At 45.6% G+C, this 27,784-nt stretch overlaps 1 protein-coding gene across 1 annotated transcript in view; it reads right to left on the reverse strand.

The window, feature by feature from the left end:
* The window catches only part of ITM2C (integral membrane protein 2C), a 51,185-nt gene extending 25,124 nt beyond the window's left edge, over positions 1-26,061 (reverse strand). The window contains exon 1 of the mRNA XM_034782010.1: positions 25,626-26,061. Within this exon, the coding sequence (XP_034637901.1) occupies positions 25,626-25,727 (102 nt within the window). The 5' untranslated portion in view covers positions 25,728-26,061. The remainder of the gene's footprint in view (positions 1-25,625) is intronic.
* Between the last annotated feature and the right edge of the window lie 1,723 nt (positions 26,062-27,784).

The raw sequence follows: 27,784 nt of genomic DNA on the forward strand, positions 1-27,784 counted from the left end.
GCGCGGCCCTGCCCCAGCTGCGGAGGATGGGCTGCTCCTCGGCTTGCAGCGGCGAGGACAAGCCGAGGAGGAGCTGTCTGTCCTCTGCAGCCAGGGCAGGGCCGCGCTACCAGCTCCCGCCTGGGGAGGGGGGGGTGGCCGCTGCCCACGGGAGAGTGGCGGGGACACGCTCCCCACTTAGCCGGCTCCATGCCCCGTCGCACCCGGCAGCAGAACAGGATCCAGCCCAGGATGCTGCTTGAGGTGAGGCCCCAGCATTTTGCCGCCCCAGGCACCTGCTTGTTTAGCTGGTGCCTAGAGTCGCCCCTGGCTACACCTGCAGATGTAGAGCGCTTATGAAAGCTGGCTAACTCAAGAGTGCAATAGGGAAAGCACTGCAATCTGTCCACACTGACAGCTGCAAGCGCACTGGCATGGCCACATTAGCAGCTCTTGCAACAGCCACAGAGAGCAGTGCATTGTGGTAGCTATCCCAGCATGCAAGTGACTGCAACGTGCTTTTCAAATGGGGACGGCAAGTGGAGTGTAACAGGGAGTGTGTTATGTGTATGTGGGGGGAGAGAGAGTGGGTTTGGGGGGGGGGCTGAGAGCATGTCAGCATGCTAGCATGCTGTCTTGTAAGTTCAGACTGCAGCAGACTCCCTATCTCCCCCTCTCCCCGCCTCTCTCTCTCTCTCTCACCCACACACACACACACAGAGCACTCCACAGTAATGGTTGCTTTGTCTCAGAGCAGATAAGCATGCTGGCTGTCTGAAACAGAGCTTTCAAAGGGCATATCCGCATTCCTGCAGTGATTACAAATCAATGACAAGAGTGGCCACTTGACTTACGGGGATTATGGGAGGTTTCCGGAGGCTGATCAGAGCACAGTAATGCAACACCTCATTCACACTGATGCCCGGGCGTTTCAGCCAAGGCGGACCAAGCGTTAATCTTCTCGCCGAGGTGGAGTACCAGCACTCTAGCCCTGTAGTCAGAGCACTCTATGTGCCTTGCCAGTGTGGACAGGGAGTGAGCTAGGGCACCCAGGGCTGCTTTAATGCACTCTAACTCACAAGTGTAGCCAAGCCCCCAGAGTGTATGGTACGAGGGCTCTAACCACTGACAGTAAATCACATGAGAAGCATCTGGTGTGTGACATTACATCATTGTCCCCAATGTCCCTGGGATTTCACTACATGCTGATAATGCTAATTTAACATTGTAACACAAGGCACATAATCTAGTAGTACAATGAAGGTCACTGTAGTGAGCAAACCACACATTTGGTACTGACAAAGAATATTTAAACACAGCAGAGCAGACAGCCTTACTGAAAAAAGAACCAGTTAATCTGGGATACGTCTGCATCATGGATTTAGCAGTAAACTCACACTGCTCATTGTCTGGAGCAGAGAGGATCACAAGCACATTTTCCCATGTGGGGGTAGGGAACCGTCCATTACTAAACAAGGGAGCTTGTGTCCCTTGGCTTTTACCCAAGTATTCTAGTGAACAGGCTGCACAGCACAGGGATAGAGAGAGGCAATCTAAGCTAGCGGGCCTGAATAATCAACCTCGCTGAATTTGGTTTGATCTGCAGGCATGCATGCAGTCCCTGCCAGCAGACAGGGCACTGAAATATACAAGAATTCCTGTTTTCTGATCAAACAGGCTCTTTGGTATGGTTCAGTGCTCTGTCTGCTCACAAGAGCAGAGCAGAGGAGCAGCATGCGTGTACAGAATGTCCGACATCCTGAGCATCTCTGACGTACTGGCAGGGCAGTTCCATGGACATGAAGTCACGTTACAGGCTGATTGGCAGAATGTACTTAAAATTAAGGCAGATACAAAAACCCTCTCTCTTTGTTTGGGGTTTTTCTTTTAATTTTAAACAAACAGACAGCAGGCTTAAGGGAGAAAAGATCAAAATCGACAGTGTCCTGTTTAACTATTTACAAACACATATAGCAGTTGCACCTATGGGCCAAACAGGTCAGGGCTCAGTTGTGCTAGGTGTTGGACAGAATCTGTGAACATAGTGAGTTACAAATCCAAGGTCTAAAGAATATCAAAATGGGGAAACAATCAAGTAGATCAGGTGCTAGGTTTTGTAGGGCCTGATACAACATGCAGGGCCTCAGGTAGACTTCCATAAACCGCAGCACACATCTGGGATGGGAGGGTTAGACAGCTGAATAGGCTGGGTTTGCAGCACTTGGAAGAGTGGGGTCAGGGTGCTTCCTATTACTGAAGGGAAAAGAGGAGGAGCAGAGAGAATCAGCTGGATAGGGAGGCTTCCTGCAACTGGGAGGGGTTGGACCTTATCGAGTTCTTTAAGGTGAGGGGTGTTGCCAGGCTATTTGAGAGGGGAAAGTCCTGGGTACAAGCTACGGCGGCAAGTGCAGCATGTGCCTGGCCCAACAAATAAATATCTAGCTACAATGATTTTTAAAATAATAAGCTCTTTGGGGCAGAGACTGTCCTTTTGTTCTGTGTTTGTACAGCACCTAGCACAATGGGATCCTGCTCCATGACTGGCCTGCTAGGCACTACCACAATGCCAATAAATAGTCATAACAATACTAATACACACATGCCACACTCACAGCGTGCACTAATCTGTGTGCTTGAAATAGAAACTGAAAATGGGGATGAAGCTCCCCAGCAACACAGGAATAGCTGGCAAGTTGCAGGAAGGGAAATAATATCCATTTCCTTACAAGTGCATCAAGCAGTCATACATGCTTCCCCGCTGAGCCCCAAGAGAGGGCATGCAGCAAATCTGTACTACCCCTTCTCGTTAGGCATGCTTCCAAGTGAGTGGCTGTTTGCATCACAGAGCTCGGAGGGCTTGCACGTTTCCTGTACATTTGCACCACACATAAGGCTGCGGAAGGAAAGGACATCTGGCAATACAGAAAGAATAGGGAAGGATGCATAAAGGGAAAGGAGAAACAGAATACAAAATCCAACACAGGTTTCTGCTAACAGGGGATCAGCAGAGTATTGCAGAGACAGAACATTCATCAACTCACATTACAAGGCAACCATGCACTCTAGGTTTCCGATGCCTGATGTAGAAGGACTCTAACATGACTCAATCCTCCTTGGGTGGGAGAATGATGGAGCGAAAATTGGGCTTTATGAAGGCAATTTTGGGGACTGAGGTTGAAGTGAGAAAAAGCAGAACCAAGAGAGGAAGCTTGTCAAAGCTCAGATGTCCTTGTGGAAAAAAAAGAGAGGTGGTAGGGTCAGAAAGATGGATTTGTACAAAAGGCACAGGACAGAGTCAGGAGCCTTAGATTCTATTACTGGCTCTGCCAGTGAGTTTACGAGTGACCCTGTGCATGTCCTTAACCTTTCTGTGCCTCAGTTTCCCCCATTTGATAACACCTATATCTCAGGAGGGTGGAGAAGTTTAATGAAAGAGGAGATTTTCAAAAGCACAAAGGGCAGTTAGGAACCCAACTCCTACTGACTTTCCATGGGAATTGTACACTTAGGTGTCCTTTGTGCCTTTGAACATCTCCCCCTAAATGTGTGTAGCATGCTTTGGAATCTTTGGCCTAGAAAACTAGAGTATTATTAACAAAGCACAGTAATGGCAACCATTTAGCCTGGTCTTTAGCTTTGCTTATGAATACTGCATCAGGATTATGAAAAAAAGATATCAGGTCTGATCTCTCCTTCCTAATGACCGTGTGATGGGGATGATAAATGAAAGTGAAGGAACGGAAGTTGTGTCATGTCACACTTTACACCTCTCATAAATCATACCCCACCTGAGTCCTCTAGCTGAGATGGATTTAACTCCTGCCCTTTTCTTGTACCTGTCTCTTTGGCTTTTAAAATAGTTCTGTCTGCCTTATTTTGTCAGCTGCTGCCAAGAGATCAAAACATGAGACTGTAACAATGTCCCCAGAAAAGTGTTAAGGGCATTCAGACCTTCAAAGCTTATTGCTTTTTAGTACAGCACTCTATTTCCACCAGAATGGCATTTAATTACATAGACGAATTATTATTTATCACTTTCTCCTGAAATCTTCTGCGTGGGATTCAAGACATTCATTCCCCTTTCATTTTGGTGTGATCTGCAATTACTTTAAAATAAACACATATTCCTGTTGATAATGCAATACTAAAATTAGCTAAGGTCAAACACGCTTGTATGTAGTCAGCTGTTTAATGGACTTGTCTATATCTATACCAACTCTTTTCTTTGCTTTTATACATTTGTGTGCTCTTCAGATTTGGAATCCTTTGTCCTAGATTTATCAGGGTTTAATGGGTAAGAGAGACTGCCTGACAATGTTCTAAATATGCATCCCAAAAGTCGGGCACATTTGGGGGATTAAAAATAATAGAAGTTATTTTGACATTCTAAACTGAATTGAAGGTAAGGAGTAGCAACTTAGGAGAAGCAGCTTGAAGTGGGATGCAGCTTTAAGAGGAAACTCTACAGTCAATAGATAATCTGAACCGCAGAACAGCATCTACAACAATGCTGGCTATCTTCAGAGAGCTGTTTGTTGTTTTAAAAGAACTGTCTGTATTCTGGAAGTGTAAGGTATGGTAACAGAACTATAAACACCACAAGCAGACTGCAAACCTTGAGAGCACACAGCAAAATAAAATTCTGGAAACAAATACAGATTTACACAATGGTGCAATTTTCTAATTCTGGCAACAAAGGTCAGTGTCAATTATGGGAAGAGATAAAAGGGTCAAGCTTCCTGTATCCAGGATTTGCAATCATCATTATGTGTCCAATTTCTCCAACATTAGCAACCACTTAATGGAATTTTAAAAGGTCTGTATGAAAAGCACCTTTGACGACTTTGGGAAGAAATAAAATATACTTAATTTCTTGTGAGTCTTCTAGCCATGGTGTAGTGCATATAGTAGTGATGGTCAGACCTCAAAAAAGGTTCAGAAAAGCTCTAGCATACTTACAAAAATCTTTTAGATCATTTTCCTAAGGAAAAAAATGTCCCAATCTCCACGTCAAAATGCACCCCGCACCTTCTTTCTAATATCAAAGCATACTTCCCTTCCACCAATCCTCCAGTCCATTGCCTTCATACCATGAGACTCTGGCAATGTGACTGTGCATTCAGTATCAGTGCTTTCCATATTTAGAGGCATTACAGAGTTCAGGGAAGTACCAAGGAGTCATCTACACCATAGGAGCTCAAACCAAGTACCTCTGGGGGGGAAGGTTTCAGAGTAGCATCCGAAGAAGTGGGCTGTAGTCCACGAAAGCTTATGCTCTAATAAATTTGTTAGTCTCTAAGGTGCCACAAGTACTCCTGTTCTTCTTTTTTCTGGGGGGAAGGTAACAGCTAACAGTGGAATAGTCATCCAAGCAGGGCTTTGGAACTGTGCCCCAGCTCCACTCCAGCTCCAGGCAAAAACCTGCAGCTCCACTGCGCTGAAGCTGCTCCACCCTCCATCTCCAGGCTCCGCTCCAAAGCCCTGCATCCAAGGTTCGGTGTCAGAGAGGGGCAGCAGATTACATACAGGGATCTTAACGAAGAAAATCTAGTGGAATGCAGATAAGGAATGAGCTGATGAATTAATGGGGGAGGAGAGGTAAATATTTTTTAAAGGCAAATTTAAGAAGGCTAAGATCTATAGTAGGTGAAATTTCTTCTGAACCACTTCAACAATTTTCCACGATAAAAAGATTTCCTGGTATATTGGGATAAGTGCTCCTGCTTTTTATCATCAGAATTGGTTGTAAGCAGGTAGGAGAGGCCAGTGAAATAAACAGAAATGGGAAGTGACATATAAGCAGGAGACAGTGTCTTGAATATGGCCGGGGTGCGAATCAGAGGTGCCATACTGCAGCAATATTATGAAGGGTCCACGAACATCGTTTCCTGTAGCAAAACAGAGGCCTTTTCTACACTGGCAATTCACAGCGCTGCACTTGCTGCGCTCAGGGTGTGAAAAAACACCTCCCGAGCGCAGCGAGTGCAGCGCTGTAAAGCGCCAGTGTAATCAGCGCCTGCAGCGCTGCACGCTCGCTCACAGCGCTGCAAGCTATTCCGCTCGGAGAGATGGAGTACTTGCAGCGCTGCGAGAGAGCTCTCGCAGCACTGGCAGCGCGACTACACTCGCGCTTCACAGCACTGCCGCGGCAGCGCTGTGAATCCGCGAGTGTAGCCAAGGCCAAGAATCCGGACATCTTATGGACTGGGAAGCGTTTTTAATGCTCTGATTTAGAAATGAAAAAATACTGCATCATGGTTTCCAAGGCAACCAGTTCTTCCTGTGCAAAGCATTTATACAGGGTGTTTGTACAGGGCCCCAAAAGCAGCATTTCCACTGAGAACACAAACAGTAGCTTTTTGACTCAGAGGTGTAGGAGACAAAAAGAAACTGCTATAATTAACAGACTATCACATTTAAAGGCAAAAAGGTCACAATTAATCTAATCACATCTTTAAACAATAAAATCCCATGTGACTAGAAACAAATTTTAACTGCCTGTTTCTAGTCTTTTTGCAGCAATGTGAATTAGAATATCAACATTAACTGCTAATGAATTAAAACACAGCTTTGCTGCTAGATGACAAAAACAGAAGGATGTTAAATATGCAGCTTAATGTGTGTGAGCATTTAGAGTTCTGTGATCATGTTTTCATTCTCTCCAATCAGTAAAAAGGGGTATTCAACCCTCTTTCCCCTAACCTGTTCTTCCTTCAAAGATTCAGGGGACCAAGAGACTCTTCCATTTTCCCCCTTAGTGAAGGGTAGGGGATACTTGTTTAATTTATATAAATATATATCTTTGGCAGATGCATAATAGCTTTCAACTGAAGTTCTTCCAACTGCCCCCATGGTTTCCCAGGAGGAAAACCATGTAAGGCATTAGCAACACTAACAAAGCCTATTCTGGTAAGACTCTTAGCTAGATTTCCAAGCCCAAGTAAACTAGAAGTGAAGACAGAAGAGAACAGATGGTTGTGGTGAAGACCTAGGCACAAATTTTCAAACCTAAGTGCTTACAATAAGGCTCCTAAGGCCATATTAAAGCATTCAAATAAAAGTGGCCTGATTTTCATAAATCAACAGGAACTGCAGGCACACAACAACTCTGAAAAATCAGGCCAGTTTTTTTTTTGTTTTTTTTTTTAGATCCTTAGGTATGGATTTATGAGCATGACTTTGCGCACCCAGGTTTGAGAAATTTGTCCTTTAAAAAATGTGAAAAAACCCTTATCTAGTACATGTAAACAAGGAATCAAAACTATTCAATGCCACAAAAACAAAAATAAATACAGATCAGGCAGCTATTTGCAGAGACCTTCCACTGAGACAGCCTGCTAATCTCCTTTCAAATACAAATGCCACAATGGATCATGTAAAACTCAGACAGAGGGCTTGTCCACATTTAAAATGCTACAGCAGCACAGCTGTAGTAGTGCTTCAGTGTAGACACTATCTACGTCACTGGATTTTTCACACTCCTGAGCAACGTAGCTAGGGCAACCTAATTTTCCAGCATAGACAAACCCAGAGAATACCAGCCTTTTTTTGTCTGGCTGTACAAGTAATGCCAAAACAAAAGCCACGTAGGTTATTGACTTATTATGATGGGCTAATGAATTTTACAAAAGAAGAAAAGGCTCTGCAGTCTTGTTTTGGAACAGACAACATTCCAAAAAAACCTCCCACCACCAAAAGATTTTGCATTTCCTCTGAAGTTATTCATCTCTACTAGTGTTTTTGAATCCTGAGGGAATTTTTTATTTTGTACATTAGCAATAGGGCATTTCATTGTTTTGTTGTATCAATGAAGTTAGTAATGTTTTTCCCTTAGACTCCAAGTCCCATTAGTTCATGCTTCAGGTCCAAATAAATGTACAATTTAAGAACAATACCAACTTTTTGAACTTCTGTAAAGATATAGGCTGAGATTTGCAAAAATGATTAATGATTTTGGATGTCTCTGTTTTTCAACATTCAAACTGAGACACACTAAAAAGGGGCCCAGCTGGGGCCACTCCTACCCCCAACATTGCAATGGAGACCCTCCCCCAAGTACAATGTGGGGGCAGTAGAACTCGGGGCATCTCCCCTCCTCCCCACCATGTGGGTTTAGAAGAAAGCTGCAAAGCAGAGCCAGCCAGAGGCTCCAGCTGCTAAAGGAAGAAGTGGCCAAAGCAGAGGCCTCTGGTCCTTTGGGGTTAGGGCTGCCAGGCATCCAGTTTTCGACTGGAATGCCCGGTCGAAAAGGGACTCTGGCGGCTCCAGTCAGCACCACTAATCGGGCAGTTAAAAGTCCAGTCAGCAGCATAGGAGGGCTAAGGCAGGCTCCCTGCCTGCCCTGTTTCCGCACGGCTCCCAGAAGTGGCCGGCATGTCCAACTCCTAGGCACAGGGGAGGCACCACATGCTGGCCCCACAGCTCCAATTGGCTGGGAACCATGGCCAAGGGGAGCTGCAGAGGCGGTGCCTGCGGGTGTGGGCAGTGCGCAGAGCCCTCTGGCCCCTGCACCTAGGAGTTAGACATGCCGGCAACTTCCATGAGCTGCAGGGAGGCAGGGCAGCCAGGGAGCCTGCCTTAGCCCCACTGCTTGGCCAACCGAGAGCCGCCTGAGATAAGTGCCACCAGGCTGGAGCCCGCACCCCAAACCGCCTCCCGCACCCCAACCCCCTGCCCCAGCCCTGAGCCTCCTCCTGTACCCCAAGCTCCTCATACCCAGCCCCACCCCCAAGCCCACACCCCAGCCCTGAGCCCCCTCTCCCACATGCAAACTCCCTCCCAGAGCCTGCACTCCACACCCCCTCCCACACCCCAACTCCCTGCTCCAGCCTGGAGTCCCCTCTCGCACCCTGAACCCCTCATTTCTTGCCCCACCCCAGAGCCCACATCTATAGCTGGAGCCCTCGCCACCTCCCGCACCCCAATCCCATACCCCAGCCCGGTGAAAGTGAGTGATGGCTGGGCTCTGGGGAGGAAGAGGTGTGAGTGTTTTTGTGTGTGTCTGTATTGTTACAGCCATATTTGCTGACAGGTATTTTGAAATCTATTACCAAAATATTTGATTATTATTATTTTGACAAATAAAATTTGCAGAATGTTAAAATATTGTGTGCAGAATTTTACTTTTTTGGGCAAATAATTTTAAATGTTTTGGCACAGAATTCCCCCAAGAGTATGACTCAGGTTAGCAAGGAGCCAGGACCCTGACCCTAGGATCCTGTTAGGAGGGTAGGTCAGAGTCCAAGTCCCAGTCCAAACCCTCTCAGTTTGCAGCGTGAACACAGGTCAAGGCACAGACCCGAAACAGAAGGTCTGCGTAGTGCAGTGTGGATGCATTAGCACGGTTGAGACACCTGGGTCCACCAATTGTAAGCCCAGGTTTATAACACAGAATGGATGATCAGGCACAGGCCTTGAAACACCGAGTCCACAAGCAGGTTTACAATGCAGCATAAACAGGGCCGTGGAGAATGTACTACAGTTTTGACTGGATTTCTGTGCCCTGTGCTGACTGGCTGTTTGCTCCAACCATCCCTCTCCCCCCACTCACAGTCTCTTCACCTCAGTGTTACTCCTCTTACCATCTTCTCCTCTTCCCTGTGCCCCTCCACCCCCATCCTTCAATGCCCCATCTCCCTTCTCTTAACTGATCCCCTCCTAACGAAATCCATCCAAAAAAACCCCACAAAATTATGGAGCATGACAATTCCTGCCGTCACACTGTTCACTCTGCTTGTGTGTTTCTCCGCCCTGCCCCAGTCTGTCTTGTCTAATTAGACTGTAAACTCTTCGGGGCAGCGACCATCCTTCTGTTCTGCAATTTGTACAGTGCCAGCAAATGGGGTCCTGGTCCATGACTAGGGCTCCTAGGAGATAGGGTCATACAAATAATAAATGGAACCAGATTTTCAGATTCTAGTGTGCTCAGTGCTTTATGAAAATCGGAACCCTTTAAGATGTCTTCAGTTGGACACGAAAAACCATTACTCACTTCCAGAAATCTTGGCCATGACCCTGTTATAGGGCCATGCCACTTGGATCACGTTCCTGCGGCAAGCCGCAGTACGACCAGCATGCCTGCCTCAGGTTCCCTTTTCAGAGTCCCCTGAAACAGTCCAGTTTCTTAGTGCCCTTAGCTCTGGTTGGGTTAATTTATTACCAAAGAAAGCCCCCCCGCCCTTGTGCACACAACTCCTCCCAACTCCATTGTTCCAACACATTAAATCTAGCCCCAGTGTCCCCCAACCATGCCTTGGCATTTCCCACCTTACCCAGCTCTCCGGTGCAACCCCAGCGTCCACCACCAGGCACACCCCAGTTCTCCAGCACAGTCCTTGTACCAGGACATGCACTCCAGCACTTCTGACTGGAGTGAAACCCCACTCTTCCCTGCAGTCTCTCTGCTGGGAGCATCTTGCCAGGGAAGCATCCTTCACTCCCCCTGACCCTCTCATGGTTCCTCTGGGTCCAGCTCTCTGGCCCTGAAGATGTCAGTGGGTAAGCTCCTCCATTGCGACTCTTCTGCCCTCTCCAGCCCCTAGCTTGAGCTCAGAGCCAGCAGGCAAATCCCTCTGCTGCTGCTCCTGCCTTCAGGCTCCCTGGCTTAAGGACGCCAGCCAGCAAACCACTCTCACTGCTTTCCTGACTTCAGCCTTCTCTCAAGTCCCAAACATAGAGTCTCCTATCCAATTCCTCCCTCCCAGGGAGGGCCTGCAGAGAGCTTTCTGCAGGCCCTCCCTGGGGAGCTCTCTGCTCCAATCTCCTGACTGAACCCTGGTCTACACTACACAGTTAGGTCAGGATAAGGCAGCTTACGTCGACCTAACTATGTCAGTGTACACACTACAGCCTTGTCCCGCAGATGTAAGTGCCCTACTACACAGACATAACTCCACCTCCACGAGAGGCGTAGGGTTTATATCACTGTACTTAGGATGACGCAGTGTCTGTGTAGATACTGCATTACTTACATGGGCTGTTAGCTGTCATTCTTGTCAATTTCATGGCTCCAAGCCAGGCAGTTGAAGCCCAACTGCCCCCAGCTTCCCACTCCCAGCTGGGATGCTGCCCAGAGGCCCCCCATTCGGGGAGCTGAAAAGCCCAGGCGGCTACCCCGCCACACTGGCTGAGAGTGGGAAGCCTGGGGGGCAGTTGAACTCCTGGCAGGAATCTGCATGGAGCAGAGAGCCCTAGCTCTCAGACCCCTACACTGCCACTTTTCATTCAGTGGAAATGCTCCTGGTGAGGATGCGGACGCACCACATCGACAGAAGGAGGCTAGTGTGGACATCAGCCACACTATGTTAGGTCGACTTAGGGCTGCAGTGTAGACATGCCCTGACTCTCACCAGGACTCTCCAACTCACTGGGACTCTCCCTGACCTTTCACAGCCCCCAGGTGCTGCCCTGCCCTCTTAATTGGCCGAACTGGGAGCATTTGTTCTGTCACAGAGGAGTTGGACGTGCTTCAGTTACAAGGGCCAGCCACCCTGTGAAAGACCCTTTTTGTAATTCTCTGCGTAAGTTACACTGACTGCAACAGGATCTGAAAAATCTTGGCAAAATAAGTCTTGCACTAAAAAGTTTACCGCACACAGGAATTGTTTTCGGTTTTTAAAAACCCAGTGAGACAAACTCAGTCTTCTCAGGTTTGTTATTAAAAGAGTCTTGGGAGTTAGGAGATTAGGTGATAGCTCACTAATGATCTAGGAAATAAAATCAGGGAGTTTTTTTTCTTTTTTTTAAGTTAGAACAGTATTTGCCAAAACTGATGACTCTGTGAGCTAGAATGTATGGCATTAGAAAAAAAATACCAGTCTCTCAAAGGAAAATAAATCTTCCCTCTAACCTCATGCATGTGCAAACAAACAGCAAGCACAAAAACAGATCACTTGCAAAAATGAATCTTCCTTAGAAAGGACTCAGTTAGATTTTTTTTTCTGATCTACAATTAGTATTTTCTTGAATAGAAAAACTGCCCTCACTTGAGCAGCAATATATTATTATAATCAAAACAACTGACTCCTGAAGAAGTCATTGACATATGGATAGATAAAAATATACAGTATATACCTATCTTTCTATGACAGAGGAAAAAGAAACTTTTAAACAAATGGGGGGGGAGCAGCAATAGCAGTGTTGCTATTATATGGCTCCCAGACCTCATGGAGAGGTGGTGATCCAATTAACACCTTTATGGGATTGAAAACAAAAGGCTTAATTTGACTTTGGGTTGATCACAGTGTGAGATTCACTATTCTACATGTCCCTTTTGAGAGATGGCTTCCTCTTCAGTGGGCATGGACAATCACAACAGCCGTGTTCTACTAGAACCAAAATAACATTGGTCACTAGTGGGTGGCTCAGGAATGCAAGAGACAGAAATGTCATGGGAACTGGTCCCAGCCAAAGGAGGGAATTCATGTCCAGATGAGATAACTGAATAACCATTAACCTCACTGTGTTCAGAAAATATACAAAGCTCATCTCTTCCACTTAGCTTTCCTGCAACAGTTTCTTCTCAAACATGTAGACAGACACACACCCCACTCACACAAACCACTAAAAAAAATCCAACTACTAAACTTGTCAAGCTATTTTGCCTACAGGTAGGGAAAGGAGAGAGTGCTGTTATTTCTAAATACTTGGGAAGCATTCAAATACCACAATGACAGGAGCCATATAAGTACAGAGATCGAAATCTCTAATAAGCATTTCTATCTCAGCTACTTACTCCAGCTGTAATAATGCACGGTCATGAATGTAATGGTCAGAGAAACATAATGACAGAGAGAGGTTTCAACAAGATATAACATGATAGATGTATTTTGATTATAGTTTATAACATAGGCTTAGAGAACCACAGGACTTTTATACCAGCAGAGACTACTCTCTGATAGAGTACTTAGAAATCTTTGTAGGGTGGAAAATACCAAAGAAACCCACCACAGCAGCATTCAAGTTCAAAAAGAGGAGCCTAGTTAAATGGAAATTAAAAGGAAGAGTCACAAGAGCGAAATGCCTGCCAGCTGCATGGAAACTTTTTAAAAACATCACAATAGACAAACTATATGTATACCCAAAACAAAACAATAACAACAGTAAGAGTACCCAAAAAACACCACTATGGCTAAGCAACAGAGTAAAACAGGCAGAGACAAAAAAGCATCCTTTAAACTTTGGAAGGCAAATCAAACTGAGGAAACTAGAAGAGAGCATAAACTCTGGCAAGTCAAGTGTAAAAGTATAATTAGGCAGTCCAACAAATTTGAAGAGCAACTAGCAAAAGACTCAAAACTAACAGCAATTTTCTTTTTTTAAAAGTACATCAGAAGCAGGAAGCCTGCCAAACAACCAGTGAGGCCATTAGATGACTGAGGTACTAAAGGAGCACTCAAGGAAGACAGGGCCATTGCAGAGAAGCTAAATAAATTTTTTGCCTCGGTCTTCTCTGCACAGTACGTGAGGGAGATTCCCACACCTGTGTGATTCTTTTTAGATGACAAATCTGAGGAATTGTCATAGATTGAGATGTCAATAGAGATGGTTTTGGAACAAACTGATAAATTAAACAGTAATAAGTCACTGTGTGGGTCACACTCACCTCTCGCGGGCGCCCCCTGGCCGAGTGCATGTGCCTGCACACTCTCTGTTTGTGGTGGGTCTTCAGTGACTCAGCCCTCCGGCCAAGTCATACACAGTCTGCCTGACAGCTAAAAGCAACAAGTCCAACAGGGGCCTCTCTCAGTGCCCTCTGTGATGTCTCTCTCAGTTTGTCCCTGCTCCAGAATAAAGCAGTGCCCCAGAGCTCCTTCCCTGGAATCAGTGTCTTCACCCTCTCAGGGCCTTTCTGGCTCCAGCTCTTCAGCTGGGCCACTACAGTTCCCCTTCTGGGCTGTCTCAAATTCTAGGCCAGTTTCCTAGTGGTTGGTGATGGTGGGGGAGGGGACCCAGTCCCACCTTCTACTCCAGTTCCAGCCCAGAACCCTATAGATAGCAGCTGTCCGCAATGGCCCTTTAAATAAATTGCGTTACTGCTATAATTCCCTGGGCCACTGCCCCACGGTTCCCAAACATTCTTCACCCTTACCTCAGGGCCTTGTCCTTGTGGAGTCCCAGCAGCCAGCCTGGAGCACCATCCACTCTCCTCCAGCTCTAGCAAGGAACTGAACTCGCTCTGGCCCTGCAGCTTTTCTTATACTAACCTGCTGGGCCCTGATTGGCTGCTTCACACACAGCTGCTTTAGGCATCTTGGAGGACCTCTCTACTGCCCTTTTCTGGGGCGGGATGTGGCAGGACCTCAGGGCTAGTCCACCCGGTCACAGTCACCAAGACTAGATGGTATTCATACAAGAGATCTGAAGGAACTCACATATGAAATTGCAGAACCACTAACTGTGGTATCACTATAGCTAAAATCAGCCTCTGTATGAGATGGGTGGAGGATAACTAATGCTACACCCATTTTTTTTAAAAGGCTCCAGAGGCGATCCTGGCAATTACAGCCTGGTAAACTTCACTTCAGTACCAGACAATCCGGCTGAAACTATAATAAAGAACAGAATTATCAGGCACATAGATGAGCATGATCTGTTGTGGAACACTTTCAACATGACTTTTGTAAAGGAAAATCATGCCTCTCCAATCGATTAGAATTCTCTGAGGGGGTCAAACAAATATGGACAAGGGTGATCCAGTGGATATAGTGTACTGTCAGAAAGCCTTTGACAAGGTCCCTCACCAAAGGCTCTTAAGCAAAATAAGCTGTCAAGAGATAAAAAAGAAGGTCCTTTAATGGACTGGTTAAAAGATAGGGGGAAAGGGTAGGATTAAAAATTTTTTACATTTGAGAGAAGTAAACATCAGTGTCCCCCAAGGATCTATACTGGTACCTGTGCTGTTCAACATATTCATAAATGATCTGGAAAAGGGAGTAAACAGTGAGGAGCAAAGTTGGCAGATGATACCAAATTACTCAAGACAGTTAAATCTAAAGCAGACGGTGAAGAGTTACAAAGGGATCTCACAACATCGAGTGACTGGCAGATGAAAACAAAATAAAATGGCAGATGAAATTCAATGTTGATAAATGCAAAGTAATACACATTGGAAAACATAATCCGGAGTCTGAATTAGCTGTTGCCACTCAAGAAAGACCTTGGGAGTCACTGTGGATAATTCTTTGCAAACATCCACTCAATGTGCAGCTGCAGTCAAAAATAATTAAGACAATGTTATGAACCATTAGAAAATGGATAGGTAATAAGACAGAAAATATCATAATGCCACTATATAAATCTATGATATGCTGTTAGCCAAGATGGTCAGGGACGCAACCAAATGCACTGGGTGTTGCTAAATCTCTGACTGCTAGAAGCTGGAACTGGATGACAGAGAATGGCTCACTTGAAAACTGCCCTGCTCTCTTCATTTCCTCTGAAGCATCTTGCACCAGCCACTGTCGGAAGACAGGATACTGAACTAAATGGACCAATGGTTTGACCCAGTATGAACATTCTTATGTTCTTATGAAATACTGTCTTCAGACAGACTGGCAAAGAGCTTACTGCATCTCAAAAGGAATGTCTCAAACTTTAAAAAGAAAAAAAATCACTCTCAAGTGCCCTGGGAGGCGGGGGGGAGGCAGCTGGATCACTATGTTCCACATAGAGATAAGCTTACTGCCTCTTTCTCACATTCATTCCACTCATGCCTATTAAAATTACTATCCCTTTCTGAGACACTCAACTAGATCCCCATGCTTTGCCACAATGCTTATTGTACTACTAACTTTTCAAGGGGAAAGGTACAGTGAGGAAGGGAGGTTAATGAAAGATCCGTTTTCATGCTAGAAACACACCTATTTACAATTTTGTATTGACTTGGAATCCTGTTCAGTTTTTAAAACGTCTACTAAGATTGAGGGTTCACTTTTAAGAAACCAAAATTCACAGGCTCAGAAAGCCCCTAACACCTCAGCCTACATCTCATTTGCAGAAAGAGATTCCCACGTTTCTAACCCCAGTATTATTTAGCACTTCTGTTAGAAATAGCTATTTTACCAACTTTTTTGTCCTCCAGTTTTAGCAGCAGCCTATATTATCCTTGATTAGAATATCCAGCAACAAGATCTGAAATCCAATTAAGATCATATCATTCCATAAGAGTGGACCCCGCAGGAAATAGTTGCCTTCCCAATCCCAAACAGTGCCTTCCCAATCCTCCCACCTCTGCCCTTCCCCCCCACCCCAATACACTGGAAAGCTGATAACCAGAGACCATGATTCTTTTAAAATGTCAGATTCTGGTCTCATGACCAATGCAGCAAAATGAAGAGAAAGTTCTTTCAGCCCTGATGGATATGTAAGACTTGGGGATAGAGAAAAAAATAAAACCAAACATATCTTCAAAGCAACATCTAATTTAATTTAAGTACAAACAACTTCAGAAGCTTGAACTCTCGACTCTATTGCTTGTAAACAAAATTAGATGAACATATTCAAAATAAACCTACTTAGATGTCACATGCTTGTGTTACTGTCTCTACTATCATATGACGTTTATTTACATCCCCTCTTCTTTGTTCCCCAGGTTGGGACTAAGATGTGCACTCAGTACACTTGCACTGGGTTCAATCTCAGAGGGCCCCCTGACAACTCAGTCTGAGTGGGCAGCATTGCGACCTGGCATACAGGGTCACAGCGCTGCTCAGGTTTGGCCTGGCCACCCCTCTGCCATGATGGTGCGGCAGACAGGCCAAATTTCAGTGAGTGCGATCGTGACCTGGCATACGGGGTCAGAGTGTTGTTAAGATTTGGCTTGGCTGCACCTGCATCATGGCAGGTGGGTGCCAGGCCAAATTTGAGTGAAGAGGTGGAGGAACTGGGGGAGGGAAATTTCTGTAGTGCACAGGGCCCCCAAATTCTTTAACCCAGCACTGTTGTTCCACAAGCCATCCTGCATGGAAGTCACACACCAGAGCCTGACTCTCACTATATGAGGGCTGGAACCATACTAGCAGAATGACTTTGGCTAAACACTGTGTAACAGCTAGTTTAGACCTGGTGTTGAGCAGCTTTTACAATCAGGAAAAGCACAGTCCATTCCCATGTAGCCATCTAGGTTTTTATCTTGTGCTCATCACCACAGAAAATGTTGTATTAATTTAGATGGAAAATATGAGCTAAAGGTGTTAACATAACCCAGTTACTGTTGAACATTAAAACAGTATTAAACAAGGTCTAGCATTTGGTCTTAAACAAGGTCTAGGCAGAGACCTCAGCCTGTGTAATACCATGGAAAACACACCATTAAAATTCCCGTTAACCTTTTATTAAAGATACAGAAAAGAAGGAAAAACAGTTAAAGCATTTGAAATGAAAAGGATTAAGTAAGGCATTTTAACAACATTTCTTGTTCCCTTTCCCTTCAGCTGTAGAGCATTTCAGAAGGAAAACAAACCCTTGTTTGACAGTATCTTAGATGGCATTAAAGATGGTAATAACTAGGTAAGCGAAGAAATCAGTTGAGATGGACTACAGCTGATGCAGCTGCTGCTGTTAAAATCCAATCCCGTTTTATCTCTGGTAGTAATTATGAGTCAGCTAGAGCCAGTAAGGGTGGCAATGTCATCTGGATCCCTCTCTCTGGCCTGGTCTCATGAAGATACCTCTCAAGATCAGGCTGACAAAAAGGCTCAGGGTTGCAGGAGACATGGGGGATGGCGTGCATGATGGTGAAGCTTGCTCCAGTAGCCTCTGTCTGTTTTTTCATTCTGGGTTTTTTTCCTTACGTTTTTCTCACAAAATCTCTTCCTTTTAAGAAACCACAAAGGGAGTGATGGGTGGAACAATCTATCCCCTCATTATTCTGTCCATTAGTTAGGAGGGATAGCTCAGTGGTTTGAGCATTGGCCTGCTAAACCCAGGGTTATGAGCTCCATCCTTGAGGGGGCCATTTAGGGATCTGGGGGAAAAATCTGTCAGGGATGGTACTTGGTCCTGCTGTGAAGGCAGGGGACTGGACTCAATGACCTTTCAAGGTCCCTTCCAGTCCTACACTTCTATGATTCTAATTCTGACATACCAGTTTTGGCTCATTAATTTACAGCTCCACATCTCTTGTTTTTAACAAGCATAATTTCAACAATCCTTGAATCATATCAACTTGGCCTTTTTGTTTTGACTAATACCGTTATTTTATCTCCCTTTTGTACCTTCTCCTATCAACATTTGTTATTTAGGTTATTGAAACATCTTAAGAATTTTTACATACTTTTTACAGTACAACTTTGTTCAGGTAAACTCAATGACAAATAGTTGCAATTTGTCACTGGTAAGTTCAGGGGCAGAGCCACATCCAACTCTCCCTGTCTGGAGCATGAGGGAAAAACAGAAAGGAGAAGAAATCAGAGTTGATGTGGTGGCTTGATGTTCAGTCTCCGCAACAGGAGACAATGCTCACCTCACACTGTGGCACAGAGGACCTAACCTTCCGCATTTCAAAGTGACCTTTTGCTTTTTATTGGGAAATTTGATTATGGCAGTCACTGAAGTGGGGGAGGGTCATTATTGTGGGAGCAAAGAAATACAGTGCACCCAGGAAGAAAATCCCCAAGGCCCCATAATTGCCAGAAAAGGAATTTAGGCCTTTTTACACTGTTAACTCCTTCAGAGCCAGGTAACTCATGCTCACAGTAAGTACTCCCTGTTACTCCAACAGCCAGACCTATTCTTCTTGTGCTGGTTGTAATCATTATCAGAGCTGTTACAGTGGATGCTAGGTTTCAAAGTAGCAGCCGTGTTAGTCTGTATCCGCATCCGAAGAAGTGGGCTGTAGTCCACGAAAGCTTATGCTCTAATAAATTTGTTAGTCTCTAAGGTGCCACAAATACTCCTGTTCTTTTAGTGGATGCTAGCAACTCTGCAGGGAGAAAATCAGGATGCCACAAAAGGAAGGTCCATCTGATATGAGGGAGGCCACACAAAAAGAAGGAAAGGATTTAGGCTCCATCAAGGGGTGCAGGATGATCACAGGGCAGCAGACATGGACGCACAATATGCACGTCCAGCATCACACAGTGATGAACAGAATAGCCATGACTCAAAGCCCATGGAAGAAAACAGAAAGATTCCCATTGACTTCAATGGACTTTGGACCAGGCTCAAGATGAAAAGCATGAATAGGAATTCAAAATTTTAGGTCCCAATCCTGCTCCGATTAAATCAATGGCAAAATTTCCATTTGATTTCAATAGGAAAGGGATAAGGCTGCTAGTTCTTCCAATGCTGGATAATTTCCTACACCCACACCAAGTTAACACATTGCCCATTTTGTGTCAGGAAGATTTTTTTTTTTTAAACATTTAAAAATTTCCCCTTCTTTAATTTCATCCCATTACTTCCAGCTGTATCCCCCCTCCTACATCCCCAGGTCCCTCGGGCCATGCTAAGTATTTCTGCTCCCTCTCTGTGTTTACAAATATTTGAAAAGTGTTGATTAGATCTGAGAGATATTCACCAATCTAATCATTAACAATGCTTTTCAAACTTTCATTTTAAATCAATCCCTCAAGCTCCTGATCATTTTATGACTCATTTCTGCATTCCCTTCAATTGGCATCTATCTCCCTAAGAAATTAAAAGCCCACAGCTGAACATATATTCCAAGTGCAGTCTTACCAGAGCCATACTGAGCACTATTGCCGTCCTGCTTGCTGACACCCAACACTACATTTGCTAGAAGTGGCATTTTGCTTCACACTCAGAGTGAGGAGCTCAGCCACAGTTTCTGACCAAAGGCAACTGAACTGCAACCAGGCAAAAAGAGGGCTGGAAATTAGGAATACCTTCTTCCAATAGGGTTGCCAGGTGTCTGGTTTCCAACCGGAATGCCCAGTTGAAAAGGGATCCTGGTGGCTCCGGTCAGCACCGCTAACCGGGCTGTTAAAAGTCTGGTCGGCGGCACAGCAGGACTACAGCAGGCTCCCTGCATGCTGTGGCTCCATGCGGCTCCTAGAAGCAGCAGCATGTTCCCCCTCTGGCTCCTACATGTACGGGCAGTCAGGGGGCTCCGTGCGCTACCCCCCACCCCAAGTGCCGGGTGCAGCTCCCATTGGCTGCTATTCCCAGCCAATGGGAGCTGCAAGGGCAGCGCCTGCAAATGGGGCAGCACACAGAGCCGCCTGGCCATGCCTCTGCATAGGAGCTGGAGGGGGGACATGCCGCTGCTTCCAGGAGCTGCTTGAGGTAAGCGCTGCCCAGAGTCTGCACCCCTCACCCCCTCCAAACCCCTGCCCCAGCCCTGATCCCTTAACCATAAATCCCTTGATCTGAGCCCGGAGCACCCTCCTGCACCCCCAACCCCTCATCCCCAGCCCCACCTCAGAGCCCACACCCCCAGCCCTCACTCCTGGCACCCCAACCTCCTGCCCCAGCCCTGATCCCCCTCCCACCCTCTGAACCCCTCGATCCCAGCCTGGAGCACCCTCCTACACCCCAAACCACTCAACCCCAGCCCAACCCCAAAGCCTCAGCCCAGAGTCCCCTTCCATACACCGAATCCCTCGGCTCCACCCTCCAGCCCCCTCCCACACCCGGAGCTGGAGCCGGAGCCCTCATCCGCTCTGCACCCCAACCCCCTGAGCCAGCCCGGTGAATATGAGCAAGTGAGGGAGGGTGGGGAGAGCGAGTGAGAGAGGGATGGAGTGAGCGGGGGGGGGGGGGGAACAGGGCAAGAGTGTTCGGTTTTGTGTGAGTTGAAAGTTGGCAACCCTATCTTCCAAACCCCCTTATCCCACTTTCCCATAAGAGATTTTTAAGAAACCCCTTACTCCAGATCTTGCACCATCCTTGTAGGATAGTTACCCATTACTACTGGGGTGGAGAGCTGAGGCCATCACAGTTTAGGTCTGTTAATCTTGAGTGCCTTTTTAAAGGCTGTCTAGACAAATCTTTTGACTTCACATGTGTGTCATGATCATACACAAACAAAAGACAATAAGCGGTTTTGTCATCAGTGTATTTGAAAATATCTGCATATATAACTGTACTTTTCCACTTCAAAATCAATCTTGTAGTCTGATTAAAACTTACACTGAAAGCAGTTAAGTATCTTGAAATACATTTTAATAAAAGATAATATAAGTCATTCCGCTGACTACATAACCCCCAAAGTGTTTCCACACTCAGCAAGGCTGTTAAGAGTCTTCCAGGTTGTGTTAATGACAAGTAGATTTTGTAGTGAAAACAATCTTCAAATATTGTGATTGCCTCAAAATTATGTGGATTTTCTGATTGAGTTTGAATGCCAATGTCTCTCCAAATGAAACCAATCACCTCAACCGTGCAGCAGGGAAGTACAATGCTGCATCACTTGGGCTTGCTGTCAGACTCCTCATTTACTAACTTTTTATAATTAGGGGTCTCCCAAATTCATAGCCGTGAAAATTGCATCACAAACTATGAAATCTAGTCTCCCTCAGGAAATCTAGTAACCAGCCACCCAGATCTGAAAACAGAGTGGACAGTGGTGGTTATTGGCCCAGTGCCCAGCTCTGAAGGCAGCATCGCCGAAAGCAGCAGTGCAGAAGAAAGGGTAGCAATACCACGGCCCCCTTACTCCTTCCCCTATTGAATGATAAACCCCACTGAGTAAGTAAAAGTTGTTCCGTTATACAACTTACTCACACAAAGAAATATGTCCTCCTTTTGGTCTAGTTAGCATGAGTTACACACACACACACAAGATAATATCAATCAATATCTAATCCTTTAAAGTGTGGTTCTAGTCTGGAAAGTGACAGAAAAATACCACTCTCTCACATGCTCCCTATGTGCATTCATTGTCACGGACTTGGTGCTGCTAACTTTCAATTTGATCACAAATCTTGCAATATTTGGTGTTTTTCTTAAATCCCCAACTGCTGGACTCCAGAGACTGCTCAAGAGTCCCAGCTTTCATTTTAAAAAAACAGTATATTTCTTTGGGGCTGGAGGAAAAAAATAAAGCTTGAAAACATGACCCAAGTGCATCCTAAAACTCAGAAACCAAAAGGCAAAGAAAAATGACCCAATATTCGTTTTTGTTTTTGTTTTAAAGCTTGTGATTTAAGCCAACCTCATGATTGTTGAATGCTTGGCGTTGGTAACACTGCTGATTGAAGTAAGCTTTTGCTACTTTTAAACTCCTGTTTTCAAAGACCAGAGGAAGGGAAGATGGATCCTATTCTGACTCATGCAACATCAGCAAAATTATTAACTAAGTTCCAGTTGTAGAAATCTTTATTATAGATGACATGCGAGCCAAAAGAGACCCGCTTGATTTTCCAATTCTAGGTTGAGTTTTCAGGGTTGAAAGTTCGAGGGAGAAGGAGTAAGAGAAAGAGAAATAACTCTTATTTGTGAACTGAGCAAATTGGATCCGAAAACCAGGGAGAGACCATAAATGGTCATACTTTATATTAAGGTTCCATTTATAAATAGCTTATAAAGGGTTAATGATTAATAAATGTTATAAGTCTGTTACACACACACTAGCAATATGTTTTATGTACAGTTATAAGCACATCAGTAGAGGGTCAAGTATCAGGGGGTAGCCGGTGGCATCTGTAACTTTCACTCTATGCATCCGAAGAAGTGAGGTTTTTACCCACGAAAGCTTATGCCCAAATAAATCTGTTAGTCTTTAAGGTGCCACCAAACTCCTTGTTGTATCAGTAGGGGGTGTTAGAGAAGATCATGGTTTTGATCAACCTATTGACCTACTGGACTCTAAAAATTAAACAATTTATTAAACCACCTATTATTAATCCTTTATAAATGGAACCTTCATAGAGAATTCCACAATCCTGTTCTGGCAGACACTTTCCAGAGCCAGAATGCACTTCAGAACACCCAGCTTGGTATCAGCAGCATGGATACATTACAATTTTTCTCAACACAGTGGGATATCAGGATGTAATAAATAATCAGACTTTGCACACACTTTCAGGGAGGGGTATAAAATGTTGCTTAAATGACACCATCTGTTTCACAAGCATTTTAAATCAGATGGTGTTGTCAGTTAGGCTGGCCCTGATCCTGTAAGTTGTTCAGTTCAGGCAGACCCTCCACATGCACACCTGCATGGACCTTCATTAACTTCCACCCCCAAAGAACACCTTGCAGGATGAGCCCGTAACAGTTCATGTGATTAGAGGAGCACTTAAAGATTCCCATCCATATGTGACAATACTGACCTCTTCATTCCAATTGAGGGGTACTATATACACAGCCACTAGCATGCAATAAGCACGGCCAATTATCGCATTCCTTGGTTGGGACACATCAGCGTCAATTAGATCCCAGGATCCCAAGAACAACCTAGTACTCCCAAGAGGTAATAATACCCCCAAAACACTCTGTACCTGGCAGGATCCCAATCTACACAGGGCTCCCCCCACCCTCAGCTGATGCCTCCCTTTGTATCCCTCCCACTAGTCGCCTCTGTGCAAGACCTTTCCTTTCTCAATCATCCATCACCGAAAGCAAATCAAAGCCAGCAAAATAAATTCAAGTTGGGAACATCAACTCCTATCTTGGAAAAAGTGAATAATCTGAACACAATTGTGCCATGCTCTTAGTTACACTTTATCACCACTTCCTCCCCCTTGTTCCTAATCTTGCCAAGACCCCAGAATTTCCTCAAGGCCCCAGATTTTCATTTCTCCCACTCTCTTCTCCACACTAATGAAGAACTTCAATCAAAAGACGTTCTCATTTGATCATCATCCTGGAACAATTAGCCCCAGATCACCTCCACCCAAGTGAATGCCTAGGGCCAAAAGGCGTTATTTGCTGCAATGTTTGTATTTATTCGTCTCATCTTGTATTTTTATTGCCCAAGCAGGACCACTCCCTACAACAGTATGCCCAGCTGCCTCTCAACATGCCCATTTTTCACCCTAGGACAAACCAATGTCCACAATGCCATACAGCTTTGTTCTTTTAGGGTGTCTGTTCATGCAAGAAAATGACAAGCATTAGCTACACTGAGCCCTCCCATTCCTCCGCCCCTGCAAAAAAAAAAAGCTTACAGAGAATTCACATCAGGTCTAACTTGGTGTGGGCAGGGAGGAGAAAAATGGGTATAATTAATATTAAAAGCTGCCCAATGCTTCTGTTTTTCTTTTGCTACCATCAAGCGAATACCTGATGTCTCCCCCTCTCACATCCCAGCTTCTCCCTGATTGAGCAGTACAATTATAATCTTGTACCTATGTCATCACAATCTATTGCCCTGGAACTGGCTGATGTCACAAATTCAACATTATATGACTTCAGGAACAGGTAGGAAAGAATGGGCCCTTGTTTCAATAGGCAGCTCTTTAACAGCAAACCTAAGTGAAGCCAGCTCTGGGGGTGGGGAAGAACACGTGTCAGGTAAACGAATCCAGATGTCCCAGTAACAAGTCAACAGTGTGCCAAGATCTGCTGATGTCTTTTTAATTCCAAGTCAATCTACCGTCCAGACAAAGGGGGCTGCAGCTCACAAGAGTCAATGACAGTTTCCTAAATAACAGGGACGAAGACATGCCCAGCCCAGGGACACAGGCTATCTGGAGATGGGTTTGGGGTGGTTGAAGGAGGAAGAGATCTCCCCATACAGACTCAGCTATATAGAAACAAACTAACAGAAAAAGCCCAAATGGTAAACGGGGCTCTGCTTGCCCAAATCTGGCTGTTTTATTTATGTTCCAGGTAGGCTTTGGAGTCGGGGCTATTTAAATCTCCAAGGGAAATGACAGCCATTCCTTCTAGGTAGGAGGGAAAACGTGCAGGCGAAAGATCAACAACAAGAAGAACGCGGCAGGACTGCAGCAAAGGAGTGGGGTGATACTGAGGAAGCCTAAAACTAAGCAAAAGCAGGCACCAGAGCCATCGCGAACATCATTTCTTGGCTCCTCGACACCACCAGGGCACTACTGCCCAGGGGATGGAAGAGAGAAACCGCCTTTGCAAGCAGGATTGCACTTTAAAAACCTCTGTAGCAAAATAAGAGACTTACAAACCAGAGTATGAGGCACTGCACATTTTTTACCCAGCCAGCATGCACTCTCTGTGCCCCAGCTCCCTGCTCTGTCTCTCCAGCTCTGGGGCCTAAAGTGACCCACAGGCCCCCTTGGCCACCCAGACTAGCAAAGCACAATGGGGGGGGGGCGAAGAGGCTCAGGGCTCCCCAGATTCACAATACACTGAAGAAGCAAGCACAGATACATTCGATAGCGGCCCCCCCCCCCAATAAAAACAAACACAGGACTCAGTGGGTTGGGAACTGGGTAGGGGATGGGATAACATATCTGGACACACACACACCCAGCTCATGGCAGGGGGGAGATAATGGGGGCTGCCTGTCTAGAGCCCCCAGCGCCAGGCTCACCGTGCATGGGGGTGGGGGTCAGTAGTGTGGAGGCGCTGCCCTGTCTGGAGCCCCAGCGCCAGGCTCACCGTGCACGGGGGAGCCCCATACCCCAAGGCCGGGCCGCCCGCAAAGCGGCCACCCCGGCTCCCCTGGCACCGCGGCGGCTGGAGGCACACTGCACCCTGCTGCTCCCCCAGCCCGGGGCGGAGAACAAGGGGCGCCCGCTGGAGCCCGCGCCCCGACTCACCCCGCACGGAGGCAGAAGAATTTCCGAATTGGCCCCATCGCCCTCTGCCGCCTTCTCCGGCTTGAGCCCGGCCGCCGGCTGCGGGAAGCTGATCTTCACCATGGCTCGGCTCGGCTCGGCTCGGCGCTGCGCCCCGGGACAGCCCGCTCGCGCCGCTGCTCACACCCAGCAGCACCAGCGCAGGCGCCGCAAGTCAGGCCCTGCAAGAGTTAATGGCCGCTCCGTGCTCCCCCTCCGGGGACCCGCGCCGGGTTGTGAAACTGGCCTCTCTGGGTGGAAACGGCGCCCCTGGGTTTCTGGCTCCAGGGGATGGGGGAGAAGAGGAGCTCCTTCCTTGCAACACACCTACAGCGTTTCCCAGCGCGCTGGGTTTGCAGGGCGCCTTTTGCGCTGCAGGAGCTGATCGGAAGCACATACATGAAAAAGTTACAGCGTCTGCAACCGCTTGGCCAGGAACGCTTTAGCCCCCTTCCTCCTTTTTCCCTTTTCTTCCCTCCTAGTAATCCCCCTCCTCCCTTTCTGCATAGAAATGACAAAGATTTGGGTCAGTTACATGGATAAAGTATTTCCCCCATCATGGCTAGAGTCATATTTGCCATGAATTAGTCCTAATACAACACACAACAGTGGAAACTGGACTTTGTTTTCTCACTTCAGCATTCCAGTTTTAAAACAAAAATTCTCATGCATTTCTTAAATGTATTTGGAAAGCATTGACCACTAACCCTATCCTGATACCTTTTTGGGGTTTAGTAATGCTTTGCCCCAAGAGTAGTTTATTAACTCCAATGAAACCACTGATGGAGTAAGGTACTAGTCAATGTAAGAATATAAAATCTAGCCCTAAATGTTAAAATAGTGTAGCATCTGGCTACACTATTGGCAAACCCAACAGCTGAAAGTTAAGGCTGGAATTCATACTTGATCACCTCCATTGTTTAGGGATTGCAGAGACTTTTGCATACCAAACATGCTACATTAATAATAATAAATAAAACTTAGCACTTCTATGACAAAACATCCTAGATTCAAGAGAGACAATGGGGGAGGACACAAACTCTGCCTAACCTTGCTTTTCTCCATGTAAGAGAGAACGCTAGTTTTCATGGTTTTATGCATTTAATTTACTCTCTTGTAAGTTTAAGAAAAATATTTCTCATGGAGGCATTGTGATCTATGGTATAAATATGCATTAGATAATTGAAAGGTATATACAGACCAGATTCTTCAGATACAGGGTGCACCCCTATATGTGATGCCCCTCATCCCTGTTTCACATCCTCTCCTCATACGAATCCCCCCTAAAACAAAAAATCAATCCTGTATTGCCTTCGGCCTACAAGAAGTGAGTTAATTTACCTTTAATAAATAAGTCTAATGGAACAAACATGACGTGCCCGTAGCATAAATGAGCAACCACATGATTTTATCAGTGTAAACCTTGTCTTTTCGTATTCCATCCCCTTCATTACACTCACTGCTTGTGTCATGTCTAAAATTAGGCCCTCATCCTGCAATCACTTCACTTGGACCTTAGGTTGCATGCTCTTCAGGACAGGGACCTCTGCCTTTGTGTGCCTAGCATGCCTTCAGGTACTGTATAAATAAATACTAACAATGTGGAGCACATATCATCCTATATTTTGGGAAAAGGGCTGATTTTACAAGATGTTTAGTAATGTGCACCACTGAAGAGCATACTCAAGCTCTCAATGTTACAAGTTAAAAATTAATTCTTATACATATAAAGATGATTAATGCACCAGCCAGCAGTCACATTTTAAACGTCACCTATCTATGAGATTTGTTTTCTAGAACACAAACACTATTGCTTATGTATCACTTGAACCATATGCATACAGGTCTCTGCTGAGGTTTGATAAGATTAGACATCCTCAGAAGGATGATGCAGTGGTTGCCTCAGGAATATGGCAACGTATGGCCCCCGTCCTGCAAAGACTTATGCATTGTAAGTAACCACAGGAGTCAAGCCAGTAAAGTTAAATATGTGCATATGTCTTTGAACGATCACAACTAATCATCTTTTCCTAAGGCATATAAACTAGCGGTGGGGAAGTTTAGGCTTGAAATTAGACGAAGGTTTCTAACCATCAGAGGGGTGAAATTTTGGAATAGCCTTCCGAGGGAAACAGTGGGGG

The sequence above is a fragment of the Trachemys scripta genome, chromosome 9 (genome assembly GCF_013100865.1).
Source record: "Trachemys scripta elegans isolate TJP31775 chromosome 9, CAS_Tse_1.0, whole genome shotgun sequence".
Lineage (NCBI taxonomy): Eukaryota > Metazoa > Chordata > Testudines > Emydidae > Trachemys > Trachemys scripta.